General features: G+C 37.8%; 1 protein-coding gene across 2 annotated transcripts; it reads left to right on the top strand.

Annotated features, from left to right (window-relative positions):
- Positions 1 to 1,130: 1,130 nt before the first annotated feature.
- On the top strand, positions 1,131 to 3,932 carry LOC133729716 (uncharacterized). Of its 2 annotated transcripts, none has more exons than XM_062157277.1 (5): positions 1,131 to 1,279; positions 1,885 to 2,214; positions 2,300 to 2,422; positions 2,737 to 3,027; positions 3,579 to 3,932. In XM_062157277.1, exons 2-5 carry the CDS (start codon positions 1,951 to 1,953, stop codon positions 3,783 to 3,785), a joined length of 885 nt encoding a protein of 294 aa, XP_062013261.1. In that variant the 5' UTR covers positions 1,131 to 1,279; positions 1,885 to 1,950; the 3' UTR covers positions 3,786 to 3,932. The 2 variants fall into 2 exon arrangements, with proteins under 2 accessions (XP_062013261.1, XP_062013262.1); XM_062157278.1 differs by having other exon boundaries at positions 1,154 to 1,279; positions 1,917 to 2,214.
- Positions 3,933 to 12,679: the final 8,747 nt, after the last annotated feature.

Consider the following 12,679-nt stretch of genomic DNA (forward strand, 5'->3'; position numbering starts at 1 on the left):
CTAATGGTGGAGTATAAGTCTATTAGAGAGGCTCCTAGGAATAACATTAACACTATTATAACGTGTAATTTAAATGCTTTCACTTAAAGGTGGTTCTATTCAAACATTTGTAATGTTACAAGTATGAACAATACAAACAGGAGTTACTAACGGACTTACACATAACCCAACTTCAACCATAAATACTTTAGAAGACAAGAAGAAGAAATAAAAAGAAAAATATATTAGACTCAATGGTCTTCCTCTTGAAAGTCTCATTGCATATCGAGTGCATGAACAAGTATGGTCATCCAGTGAAGATTCATATTGGGGTTGAGACTTACAAACTACAAATTGTAGGGTGCCCCATTGGAAAAGGATGACTTGGATTATAAAGAAGGCTAGAAAGTAATGATAAAAAGGTTCAAAGGCCGATCAACTAACCAATGTACAACATATAGGTAGTCAAAATAAGATAAAATGATCACCTTAGGTCATTCAGTTCCAGCGTGAGATCACTTATTTCCATGCCTGAGAACCAATGTACAACTTCATAGTTCATATATACCAGTTGATATAGAAAGACTGAGCCCTCTCAGCTGCTAATTTGTGTTCTAAGGATTTGCTGATGGGCTCATACCGTACACCATTCATCACCATCCCAATGTACACTTCAAGCATTTGAACAATACAAATAGGAATTATTAATGAGTTTACTCATTCGAATGAAAATTTTACGATACATCAATGTATCCATACATCAACTAAACTATATTTGACATAAAGGTACAATCAATCCATGCATAAGTAGACTAACTTGACTTGATCTCAAATTAGTCTACTTCTGTGTCGAACTAGTTTATTTAATGTATTGATACATTAATGTATTATAGAAGAATCTATGTTCGAAAAGACACCACGAGACTGAAAAATGATTATCTCAATCATGAAGATCTAAAATCGAACATCATGAAGTCGTCGGTATTTTCACGGGAAATTTATTTTATTTTATTTTTATTTTTAATCACACTTAAGTCTATGAAAAAAAAAAATGAACAATACTCATTTGTGTTTACGAGTTTTATACGATTACAAATACCAATACGATGATTGGATAATACGAACACGTATACAAATACAAAACCCAGCCAATGGCAGTAGGCACCTATTTGCTTAGTAATTCAATGCCAACTTGAATTTGAGATTTTGAGCCTTCGAGGGTTGTTCAAACCCAGAAGTGGGTATTGACCAAAAAAAAACCCAGAAGTGGGTTGGTAAACTCTGATTCATCCACGACTCGGTGAGTTTCTGCTGCTTACCCAACTCGTTTTTTCCCCTGTTCTTATAAATTGCAATCAACCCTTTAAAGCGCTTTACTACTTTATATCTGGAACTCTTTGATGTTTGTTTATGCTATACTTCATGTTTGCTTAATGCTCCTTGCGATCAGTTATGGGTTTTTATGGAAGAACTGGTTTCTTGAGTGTGATTTTTTGGTAAATTTGAGCTGAAAATCTTCTTGGGTGTATGCAAGAACTGATTTTTAACATACCCTCTTTCATGAAATTGAAAATTTAGGTAAAGGGTATCTGTAGTAATTGAGAAAGTTAAGACCTTGATGTCTGATTTTATTGGTGCATTGGCAAAAACCAATTGCAGGGTGAAAACTTAGAGTGAGTGAGAGATTCAATTATGTTAGGAAGTATCCTATATTAACAGTTAGGCTAAGTTTTTAGATGGATGGAATTGAAAGCTTAGAACCGGAACAATTGAATGCTAATATGAAGAAGTGTAACTCGCTGGATGATGTATGAACATTGCAAATGTCTTTTTGGATTGTTGCTCCTGTAGATGCTAACTGTGACTGTTTAATTAGTACCTTACACTAATGAAGTTAACCTGTAGAATCTGAAGCTCACTTAACATTCTGCCCAAAGATTCCAACCTTGGCTTCCATTTCGCTGCTGAATAATGGATTTGAGTACAATGGATCGCGGGCAGTTGACCCTGCTAGGATCGGCTGGTTGTGTGATGCTCACAATGCATTTCACAGTCCAGTTATTGTCCCAACATCTCTTTTACTGGAAGAACCCAAAGGAACAGAAAGCTATAATAATTATCATTCTTATGGCTCCACTATATGCAATTGACTCATTTGTGGGTTTATTGGATATTCAAGGAAGCAAAGCAGTTTTCATGCTCTTAGACTCTATTAAGGAGTGTTACGAGGCTCTGGTTAGTGGTTTCAACTTAACTATGACTTTGTCCTTGTTCTCTTATGGCTTGTCAGAATTCCTAAGTTCTCGTGTTCTACTTTCAGGTGATTGCTAAGTTCTTGGCTCTAATGTATAGTTACCTGAACATATCTATAAGCAAAAATATTGTGCCAGACGAAATCAAAGGAAGAGAAATCCACCACTCTTTTCCAATGACTCTTTTTCAGGTATGGCATAGCTCATGCTCTTTCTATTTCCTACTAAGAGTTTCTATGCATATGTCATATCATATGTCAGGGCTTGAATTTTTCTCTTCTTTTTTTTTTTTTTCTCTTTTTTTTTTTTTTTTTTTTTTTTTTAAGTAAAGATCCGGATCTTATGTGGATTGGTGAACTCTTGTGCCAAGCCAATACAATGAACATGTTGGTCCTGGCTCCTGATAACATACACTAATATATAAGCTTCTCTTTGTAGTTAAAAGCACTTCGTTTTGCGTTAATCTATTTATAATAAAGAATAATTGTGGCTTAACTAACTGCAGCCTCACACTGTTCGGCTAAACCACCAAACCCTGAAGCTACTCAAATATTGGACTTGGCAGTTCGTCGTCATCCGCCCAGTTTTTTCTGTTTTGATGATAACACTACAAGTACTTGGAGTTTATCCCAGTTGGTTGAGCTGGACCTTCACTATCATTCTTAATGTTTCCGTTTCATTGGCATTGTACTCTCTGGTCGTGTTTTACCATGTGTTTGCAAAGGAACTGGAACCACATAAACCCCTTGCAAAGTTCATGTGCATCAAGGGAATTGTCTTCTTCTGCTTTTGGCAGGTATAGTTTATCAACCTCTTCAGTTCTTTTGCATGTCTGATTTATATATGTGCCCCAAATTAAAAAAATGTTTACAACGATCTAGAATAACATAGATCTATATAGACACCAAAGACGATGATATGAATCCCCTCAGTATTGACTTTGAGTGGTTGGTTTAGTCTTTTGGACGAAGGTCATAACTTGTTTTGAGCTCCTCTCCTTATTTGGCAGAATTGCAATTGTATAGAATTTATTGCACTTCAAGTCTTTTTAATATTCTGTGGTTCTAGACTGGGGGAAGCAATTCCATGTTGAGAGTGGAAATTTGAACACCATTTAGTTTCTAGTTATTCTTCAAAGAGTGAATATTGACTTATTTAACTGATTGAACACCATTTAGTGATTCATCTAAGACTGAGTGTTGTTTTTTTTTTTTTTTGGCCAAAGGTTGGCTTAAGTAATTAGTTGGTTCGTAGTGCAATACTGCCTAGAGATTCTTTTAAAACTAGTCGTCTCTTACCGACCTTGCTTTACTTATTATCAAATGATACGTGTCTAACAATCTGCAGGGAGTGGTCCTTGAGATATTAGCTGCTATCGGCATCATTCGATCTCATCATTTCTGGTTGGATGTGGAGCACATTGAAGAAGCTATTCAGAATGTCTTGGTATGTCTTGAGATGGTCGTCTTCTCTGTTCTCCAGCAGTATGCCTACCATGTTGCACCATACAGTGGAGACGTCGAAACAAAGATGAGATTAAACAAGAAGGAATGATTTCAAGAATGCCATTCTTTTATGTATTATCTTTAACCTCTCCATGATATCACACGATAGCCCTGAGACTGGAACTTCAAAACGAGTCGTTTCTATGTTCCTTTTCTTCCTTCCTACCATATACTAAAAAGCATTTCGTTCAACAAACCCCTGGGACCAAATGATGAAACCTGCATTTAGTATAGGTACTGAGTCGCTTGTGATACCTTTTGTAGACTGCTAATAAGAAATTCACCTACAGCCATGGCTAATTTGTCATAATCTTCGGAATCCAAAGGAGAGAGTCTGGGGATCATCAAAGGCATCTTACTTTTATACGTTCTTAAAGTAGATTGAACCCTTCAAGTATATGGTGTTTTCAAATTGCACACCACTCATTAAAGACTGAAATGTGTTATCAACTTATCATACTCGTACGCAATACTATATCCTTAACTTATGATCTAGGTATTCTTACCAAAAGTACAAAAAAGTAACAATAGGAAACCTAGTGGTGAAGAAAGGCTATCTTGAGTAGGAATCCTATATTAGCTAGTGAACCCTAAATCCGAAACCTAAATTGAGTAAATTCTCATAGGACAAACATGGATGATGCTGGCTCAAAAAATTTGATTTTGCCTATCACTGCGGCTGTAATGGCAGCTGGGTCAGCTGGGTTTCTGTTCTATCATGTCTCTGCTAAGCGTCGGGACAAAGAGACATATAGAAAAGAGAAGCTCTCGATTAAGCGTGACCAACTTGAGATGCTTAAGGAGACTAAGAAGTAAGAATTTTTTTCATCAATTGATCGCTGCTTTGTTATAATTTTCAATGTCCTTGGAATTTCATTTATTTTAATTTTTTGTTACAGATGAATTGTTCTGATTCTTCAATGTTGTGGTTTTTGGTTAATTTGCAGTTCTGTTTTTGCACTTATCAAGCATCCCTAATATCATGTATGGGTAGGTAAAATCTTCCTATAATTTTTTTCTTTTGAGCTGTGCTTTAGTTTTTTAGACTAGAATCTTGTGAGTTACTGTTGTATGATGGATGAATGAATTTTTGTGATTCGATTCCGAATTAAAACTGAAAGCAGAATTGAATATTCATTGGTCAAATCATTCATTCCATCATACTCTGATAGATCTTTTTGGACATTCAAATTGCTTATTGTTGTGCTATATTCATATTTGTTATCCTATAAGTTGTTGCAGCAAAATTTGCCCTAATAAAATGTGAAGCTCCTAGCCAGCTAGCTAGTTTTGGGTGGTCTTAGGAGTCAGGATACAATTAGATTACAAGGCATATATATTCGTCGTCGCATTCTTGCCTATTACCCGATTACCATTGCTGGCATGGGCCACCAGGTCTTATTTTGCATCTTGGCACCTCTTTTTTATCTTCATTGTATTTCTCTTTCACTATTGCAATGTGCTATTATATTGTGCTTATTGTTGCTAAATATAGACAGGAACGATGTATGAAAAGGGGGTTGTTGCAAGGGCCTAGCTTCATATGCTAATTATACCAGTTAATCAAATTCCAAAATAGCAAATTTCTGTCATTGGTATTTTAGTTGTGAGGTTTGTATGCAGAGAGTTGATGACAGCTATTAGAGAGTAAATAGTTTTCTAGTGAGAACTTCTTATGCTAATGTGATTTCGGTGACTTAACTCGGACTTTTTGTTCATTTGCAGGCCCGAGTCTGATAGTGTGGTTAAGATGAAGAAGTGATGAAACTAACAAGCGTATCTATCGAAAAATTGCATTTGCATGACTCTCAATTTCTAGTTTTATTTTAAAATGAACTTCAGAACTCTGCAATGACAACGTTTGCTTATTTATATATGTGATTGATGCGTGGTTTCTCCATATAAATGGCTGCAATTGAGATAAACAATAGGTGAATAAAGCTGAGTTCGAACCAGCTTTTTCTTAAATTTGAATTTAATGAAACACTCGCACTTGCATTCATCACAACTTTAATTATGTTCACAAGAATTCAACTTAAAACAGAATCTATTATTTTCAAAGTTCGTAAAGCAATTTCTGACCAGCGAGTTAAAAGACTTGCGAACTAGAATTTGTGCCTTCTGATGAGTCTAGAAAAAGCTCATTGCTACAGAACACGGATTCTAACAATTATGTCGTTTTCTATATTTCTTTTCTTCCTTCCTACCATTTTTCATTATACTAAAAAGCATTTCGTTCAACAAACCATGTTCTGGGATCAAATGATGAAACCTGCATTTCGTATAGGTACTGATTCACTTGTGATGCCTTTTGTAGACTGCTAATGAGAAATGCACCTACAGCCATGGCTAATTTGTCATAATCTTCTGCAGTCTAAAAGAGAGTCTGGGGATCATCAAAGGCATCTTAATTTATACAAAAAGTAACACAAGTGATAATGGTGATCAATGTAAAGTCCAAACTCGAAGTCTGCACCATAATCCAATGATCCTTGTTTAGTAAAATTGCCACCCCATTTACTCTCACAAGAACCATTTTTACCAAAAGTTCCATCCAACCACAACTCAATTGCATCCCTCAGGTACTTCTCAATCTCCAGAATCACCAGAAACTCAGTTGTTAACTTACAGTATCATTTGAAGCTTTAACAACAGAAATGTAAAAGAGTATGAAGATAATGGTGATGATCCAACTTCTGGAACATTGATGCAATAGACTCTTCAGTGCATAGTTAGGTATAAAGGCCACGTGAATAAGCTTCTGTCCACCTTTGGGGCATCAAAATTCATCTGAGATGTTGGGAATTATGAATTGAGAAGATGAGGAATGATCATAATATCTGTTGCAGAGTCTAGAACCTAGCACTTTGACGTCTTCATTGTTGGTTGTTTCAAAATCATCAGCTACGAAAGCCATGGAATTGCAATATGAAACAAAGGATATGAGATTGTTTAAATTGCATGCCACAATTAGTCCACCACTGCCTGTTTGCTTTTGAGCTTCTGCCTCTAGCTTTGAAATCTCTTCCTCATAATTCATTGAGCTTTTCAAACCAAAGTTGCTTAATATATCCCTCACTTTGCCCTTTGTGTGCTGCGAACACATGTTATAGTGAGCCATATGTGAATCTGAGTTGGTAATATGCACATCTTCACCAGAATAAAAAAGGTACAAGTCCTATAGCAACTGCTCCAGTGGGAGTGATGTGAAATTCAATATCAAACATAAGCTCTCTTACCAGGAATATGTCACCAATTAACAGATGAGCCTTGATCACAATCAAACCATGCGAGCCACACTGTTGAACTTGACAGTGCTGTAGGAACCCAAATCCAAAAAGTGACCAACTCTTTCTTTTTCATGTACTGTTGAGGAAATTCCACTATTTGAGGTGGCATATATATCTCCACAAGTTGCGTAGGCAAAAACAATACATAAGGAACAAAAAAGATGGCCGAAGGGCAAATAACGTCAAGTGATTCATTCTTATGATTCGGCTTATTAACAAGGATAACACCCAAAGACTCAAAAATATGTGAGATAATTACAAATAACACAGCTGACAATAGATCCAATACATTCTTCAAAAGCAACCATTGTGCCACCAGAGTAACAAATGGTAATTTAAGAAGAAAAGTGCTCTTGTCAATATTGCTCTTATGTTCAGGAATCAACAGCAAGAAAGTGTGAAAAATTAGGAGCACAGTGGACTCAATAGCAATTGTAGTCATTAGAACAACTGGATCAGAACAGTACCCCTCGAAGATGAGAACTCTAAGTTGATTTGGAGAAATTCAATAATTTCATCAATAACCAAGTTTACAAACCCTTTGTTCTTCTTGTTCCTCTCATTGTTGCCCCCCATTAATGCCAAAAGCTCTTCTCTTCTTTTCACATGTTTAAGTCAAGGACTAAATTCAGTTTACCCCCTCCAACTTAGGGGTAAGCATCAAGTCAGTCCCTAAATTTTTTTTTTAATCAAGATCGTCCCTGAAGTTCTGTTTTTCATCATCCGCGTCCAAATCTCAAAATTCTCTCCGATCATGACGTCACTTGCTGAGCTGGCCCCGACATGGGGCCCCACTTTTCAGTTTTTGGGCCTCAATTTAGATGAAATGTCGAAATTACCCTCTCCTCTCTTATTCATGTCATTCGTCTCTCTTCCTCTGATCCTCTCCTCCCTCCTCCCTCCTCCTCTACTACATCCCACAACCCCCTTTGGGGTTACACAAATCCCTTCGCAGCTCTGCTCAACCGCCACCATGAGCGCAACACAACCCTCCTCTCCTACCTCACTTCCCGCTCTCAATCTCTTCACCATCAAAATCAGTCTCCGACTACACACTCTCTCCTCTCCCTCATCTCCCAATCTCCCCAAACCCACTCTCTGAGGCATCCCCCCACCACCCAAACCATAAAACCAGATTTCACTTCACCTTCGCCACCCAAATCATCAAAACCATAATTCAATTCGCCTTTACCATTAAAACCAGATTTCTGCTCTACCTCCAAGAAGCAACGCGCTGCACTATATTCCACAATCAAAAACAAATCATCAAAAACAAACCCGTGCTTAAGAAACCACCTGGAAACTATATTCCACCAACAGAAACACAAAACAAATAAGAATTCTGATACTTAGTGATCTGATTCAGAACCCAGATTCCATAGCTGAGCAAACCTACACAAAAAATAAAAGCCTAGAACCAAAGATTGAAACTTTAGCCAAAATGAAAGAAACCCAGAAGAGAAAGATCAAAGCTTTAGAAATGGGTTACCTTGGAAAATTGATTAAGGGAGTTTTTGAGGCCGGTATCCCGTCAGTGGAAGGCCAAATGGGGCTGCTCGAATCTGAGACCTTCATCTTCATCATCTTCGTTTTTGTCTTCTTGTGCTTTACAACCATGGCTGCCTACACCACCACCCCGAACAACAAAATCCTACTCATCGAACATAGCCTGGCCCATGCCCAGCTCGCCGGAACCCATCTTCTCCACGTCGTCTCCACTGAAGACAAACTCGAACTTGAAGTTTAGGAATGGATTGTATGAGTTGGAATCGGGATTGTATGAGTCGGAATCGGGGCCGCTGCCGCGTGCTGAGATGGTTTCGAGGTCGTCGCTGGAGGTCAGATCGTCGTCGAGCATGGCAGCGGAGAAGGATGAGGGAGGAAAGGGAGGCGTGTGGTCCTTAGATGCGAGCTTGCGCTTGTGGATATAGGAGGTAGTAGAGGTGGAGGCCAAGTGGGATGGCGACGGGGACTATGAGTTCTGCGAATGGGTGGAGACGGCGAAGTGAGAAGAAGAAGAAAAAGAAGAAGAAGAGGAGGAACCGAGGAAGAGAGACGAGGAAAATAGTATCGGGTAGAGGAGAGGGTAATTTCGACATTTCATCTAAATTGAGGCCCAAAAACTGAAAAGTGGGGCCCCATGTCGGGGCCAACTCAGCAAGTGACGTCATGATCGGAGAGAATTTTGAGATTTGGACGCGGATGATGAAAAACAGAACTTCAGGGACGATCTTGATTAAAAAAAAAATTTAGGGACTGACTTGATGTTTACCCCTAAGTTGGAGGGGGTAAACTGAATTTAGTCCTTAAGTCAATATAAAACTCTGCCCTTTTTGTTTGTCGGTGAAGAAGCTTAATCTGCTCTCTAATTTCTGCCGTAATTTTGAGCAAACTCACAGGCAAAATAGCAACTACTCTCCCCAGCTCCTTTACCAACACATAGAACTGATTCGAAACCAGTGCATCATTCTTCAGAAGCTTCACATGTAGAGGATGAGCCAGCATAATTAAGCAAATCCAGACCCTTTTGTCTCCCACTTATTCTCCAAATTAAACCCATCTCTGAATATGTTGGGGCAAAGAACAACCATGCATCCATCAGTTCTATTCACCAAGAAACTATTACATTCAATGCCACTAGAAATAAGCCGCTGATCATGGTGCATATCCATGCACCCACTAGTAATACTAGTCACTGAAATCTTGGTAAACCATCTCGTTTTTTTGGCAACATATTCACAACTCAAAAATTCAATCAAGGCAAATATCAGTGAAAGTTATTACCATATGCCATTGTCTCTGCAAAGTACTCCATAAAAAGTTCATCTGTTAAGAGAGTACTACCTTTATCACGAACCTTCTTATCGAATCCAGAGAAGCATAGTTGCAGTACATGGTGGCTAATCTTCTTTGAACCCTCAATGTAATGCTTAAGCCTTACACACAAACACAATGCATTAAAAACATTCACTACAGAGCATATACCAATATCCTTTCCATACCTAGCCTACAACACTTAGGTAAGGCACAGTTGATTAGCACTGAAGAAATCGGCTGAAAATTGGGGTTAACAAAATTAGCATGCATCTGAGGAATACATTAGGGATAAGTGGTGGTACTTGATTCTCCAATTGTTGCCATTACTTACAACCTTCTCCAGATTTAAAAGCATCACTTATAAGCTTATTAGTACCCAAAGAAGTACCCATGTTACAATTACGACCATCCCCTATCATTGTTCTCTTATCTCTTCTAATACTCACTCCAGAATTAACAACAAATGCAGGAGAGTATGGTAAGGTGGGCACAGTGTACAAAGTCAGATTGTTACCATCTGTTACAGCGGCACTTGTTGCTGTTTTCAGAAGAGCTGCCAATGCAACAGAATCAAATAACTCTTTTACACACTAATTGAAAAAAAGGGAGGAAAAAAAAAATAAGTGAAACAAGAGGGAGACTCAAACCTTGGTTGGGCCTCTGTAGGCTAAGACCACTCCCGCTGGAGCAACACTTCGGTGTTTATAAAAGCAAAACATCCATATATTCTATTCTAGATCATATTATAAAACTTCCGCAAGCCCCCCCAGAGCCGGTGGCCTGAGGCGGCAGCCCCTGTACACGAGCATGGAGCGAGGACAAAGCATGCATTGTTCCCCTTATCATGTTGCTCCTGATCAAAATCAAACATGTAATAGCTGGGTCAATAATCTTTGTTCTTCAGGGATCGGCATACAAGAAGCAACACCCTCTGCCTCTATAAGCATGTCATAGAGGTTCAATGATGGAGACATCAAACCCGGGAATAAAAATCACGCGCATCCTCAACAATCTTTTTGAATTTAGATTGAATGATGTCTAGATGATGACTTGAGTAACCATAAATTTTTGGTATAATTGCCAAAATACACCCTAAATTTAGCAATAATTGTCAATTCACATCTCTAACTTTCAATTGTGAAAATTGACCCTCTAAACTTGATGAAAACTGCCAATTTGCACCCTCCGTCAAATTCAACGTTTTTCATCCAAATATGAAGAGTAATATGGTCATTTTATATTCATTTTTTAAATAAAAAAATTTCTTTGGAGGGAGATTCATGCACTTCTATCTACTTATTTATTTAATTTACAATTTCATCTACTTATTTACTCATTCTGGACTCTCTATAAGTAGATGAAATTGTACAAATAAATAAATATATAAGTAGATGGAAGGGCATGAATCTCCTTCCAAATATTTTTTTTTTCATTTATTGTTATTATTCAAATAAATAAATATAAAATGTTCATATTACCCCCTCATGTTTGGATGGAAAACGTTAAATTTGATGGAGCGAGTGCAAATCGACAGTTTTCGCCAAGTTCAGAGAGTTAATTTTTGCAATTGCAAGTTAAAAGTGTAAATTGACAATTATTGCTAGACTTAGGGTGTATTTTAGCAGTTACGCCTAAATTTTTAGTCGTGGGCAACCACAAAAATTTTGTAACAAAATAAAATGCACCAAGGTAGTAGATGAAATAGCTAAATTAATTGTCAAGAAGAGTGGTGATCTCTATTGTACTTAAGTTAGGCTTAAATGCACCATGAAGTCTATATAAATAGTGATTTCCTTTGATAAAAATAAAGTAAAACGAAAACATTTTTATATATCATAAACCTCAGTGCTTACCATTTTCCAAAAAGTTGGAGAATGAGAAGTAAGACCAAATGAGGGTTAATTGCCATCCACAATAACCAAAAAAGAAGAGACCAAAACTTTTTCTTTAATTTTAGCTTCCAAGAGCTCTACGTATTACTTTTGAGACCGGAACTACAATTGCCTAAATAAGGCCCAACACGTTGCATGTACATATAAAACCCAACCTCTCTAGACAAGATAAACCCGATCAAGCTGACCGAGATTTGTCACCTAACTAGTAACTAGAAAAAAGAAAAAAAAACATAAAAAATACCGAGAACCGGATTGAACCCCACTATCTCCCTTCACAGATAGGAATTATTGGAAAAACAAAACTAACAGCAGCCTAATGCAAGGGAAGACAACACATAAAAGCCCAACAGTCTGGATCGGCCCAAAACCAGTCTCCCCTTTCTTATGCGGAGCTATCGCGTGCACACAATGAGTGACTCGCTCTGCCACACTGCCGAAAACAAAGAACCACCACTCTGCCTCAAAGAACACCTCAACCACTATGACCCCACCAAAGCAGAAGACATTGTCGACCTCTAGACCCGACTCCCAAAAGGATTCCCACGCGGAAGGCGTCATAGCAGTTGGTGTCGACACTGTCGGACGAGAGGAAGCTTGAAAAGGAGAACCCTAGACAAAGAAGGTGCGGGTGAGGCACATTCTCATAATAAATAGAAAGCACAATCGTTTTCACGTCAATTTTTCTCTCTCTCGATTTCTTCAACTCTGCTCATTTTCTACATCCTTAAAAAAAATAATAATAATAATAATGTATCAATTACATGATACTTTTAATTATCTCGAGGAATCAAGTGTTAACTTATGCCAAGTGGCAGGAAACGTGTCAATAGTCAAGCAAACTGCTCAAAATCTTATGTCCTTAAAGGCCTAACTTAGTCTTAGGCCCATGGTATTAGCCCAATATTAGTTAGTGTGTCAGTTAAGCCAGTAGGGAATGCACG

Source organism: Rosa rugosa, chromosome 2, assembly GCF_958449725.1.
Source record: "Rosa rugosa chromosome 2, drRosRugo1.1, whole genome shotgun sequence".
Lineage (NCBI taxonomy): Eukaryota > Viridiplantae > Streptophyta > Magnoliopsida > Rosales > Rosaceae > Rosa > Rosa rugosa.

Bases quoted from the DNA above. Each gene is read 5' to 3' on its own strand.
- LOC133729716 (XM_062157277.1), top strand. From the start codon at position 1,951: ATGGATTTGAGTACAATGGATCGCGGGCAGTTGACCCTGCTAGGATCG. The intron at 2,423-2,736 runs GTATGGCATAGC...AACTAACTGCAG, and splicing joins TTCCAATGACTCTTTTTCAG to CCTCACACTGTTCGGCTAAA. The intron at 3,028-3,578 runs GTATAGTTTATC...AACAATCTGCAG, and splicing joins TCTTCTTCTGCTTTTGGCAG to GGAGTGGTCCTTGAGATATT.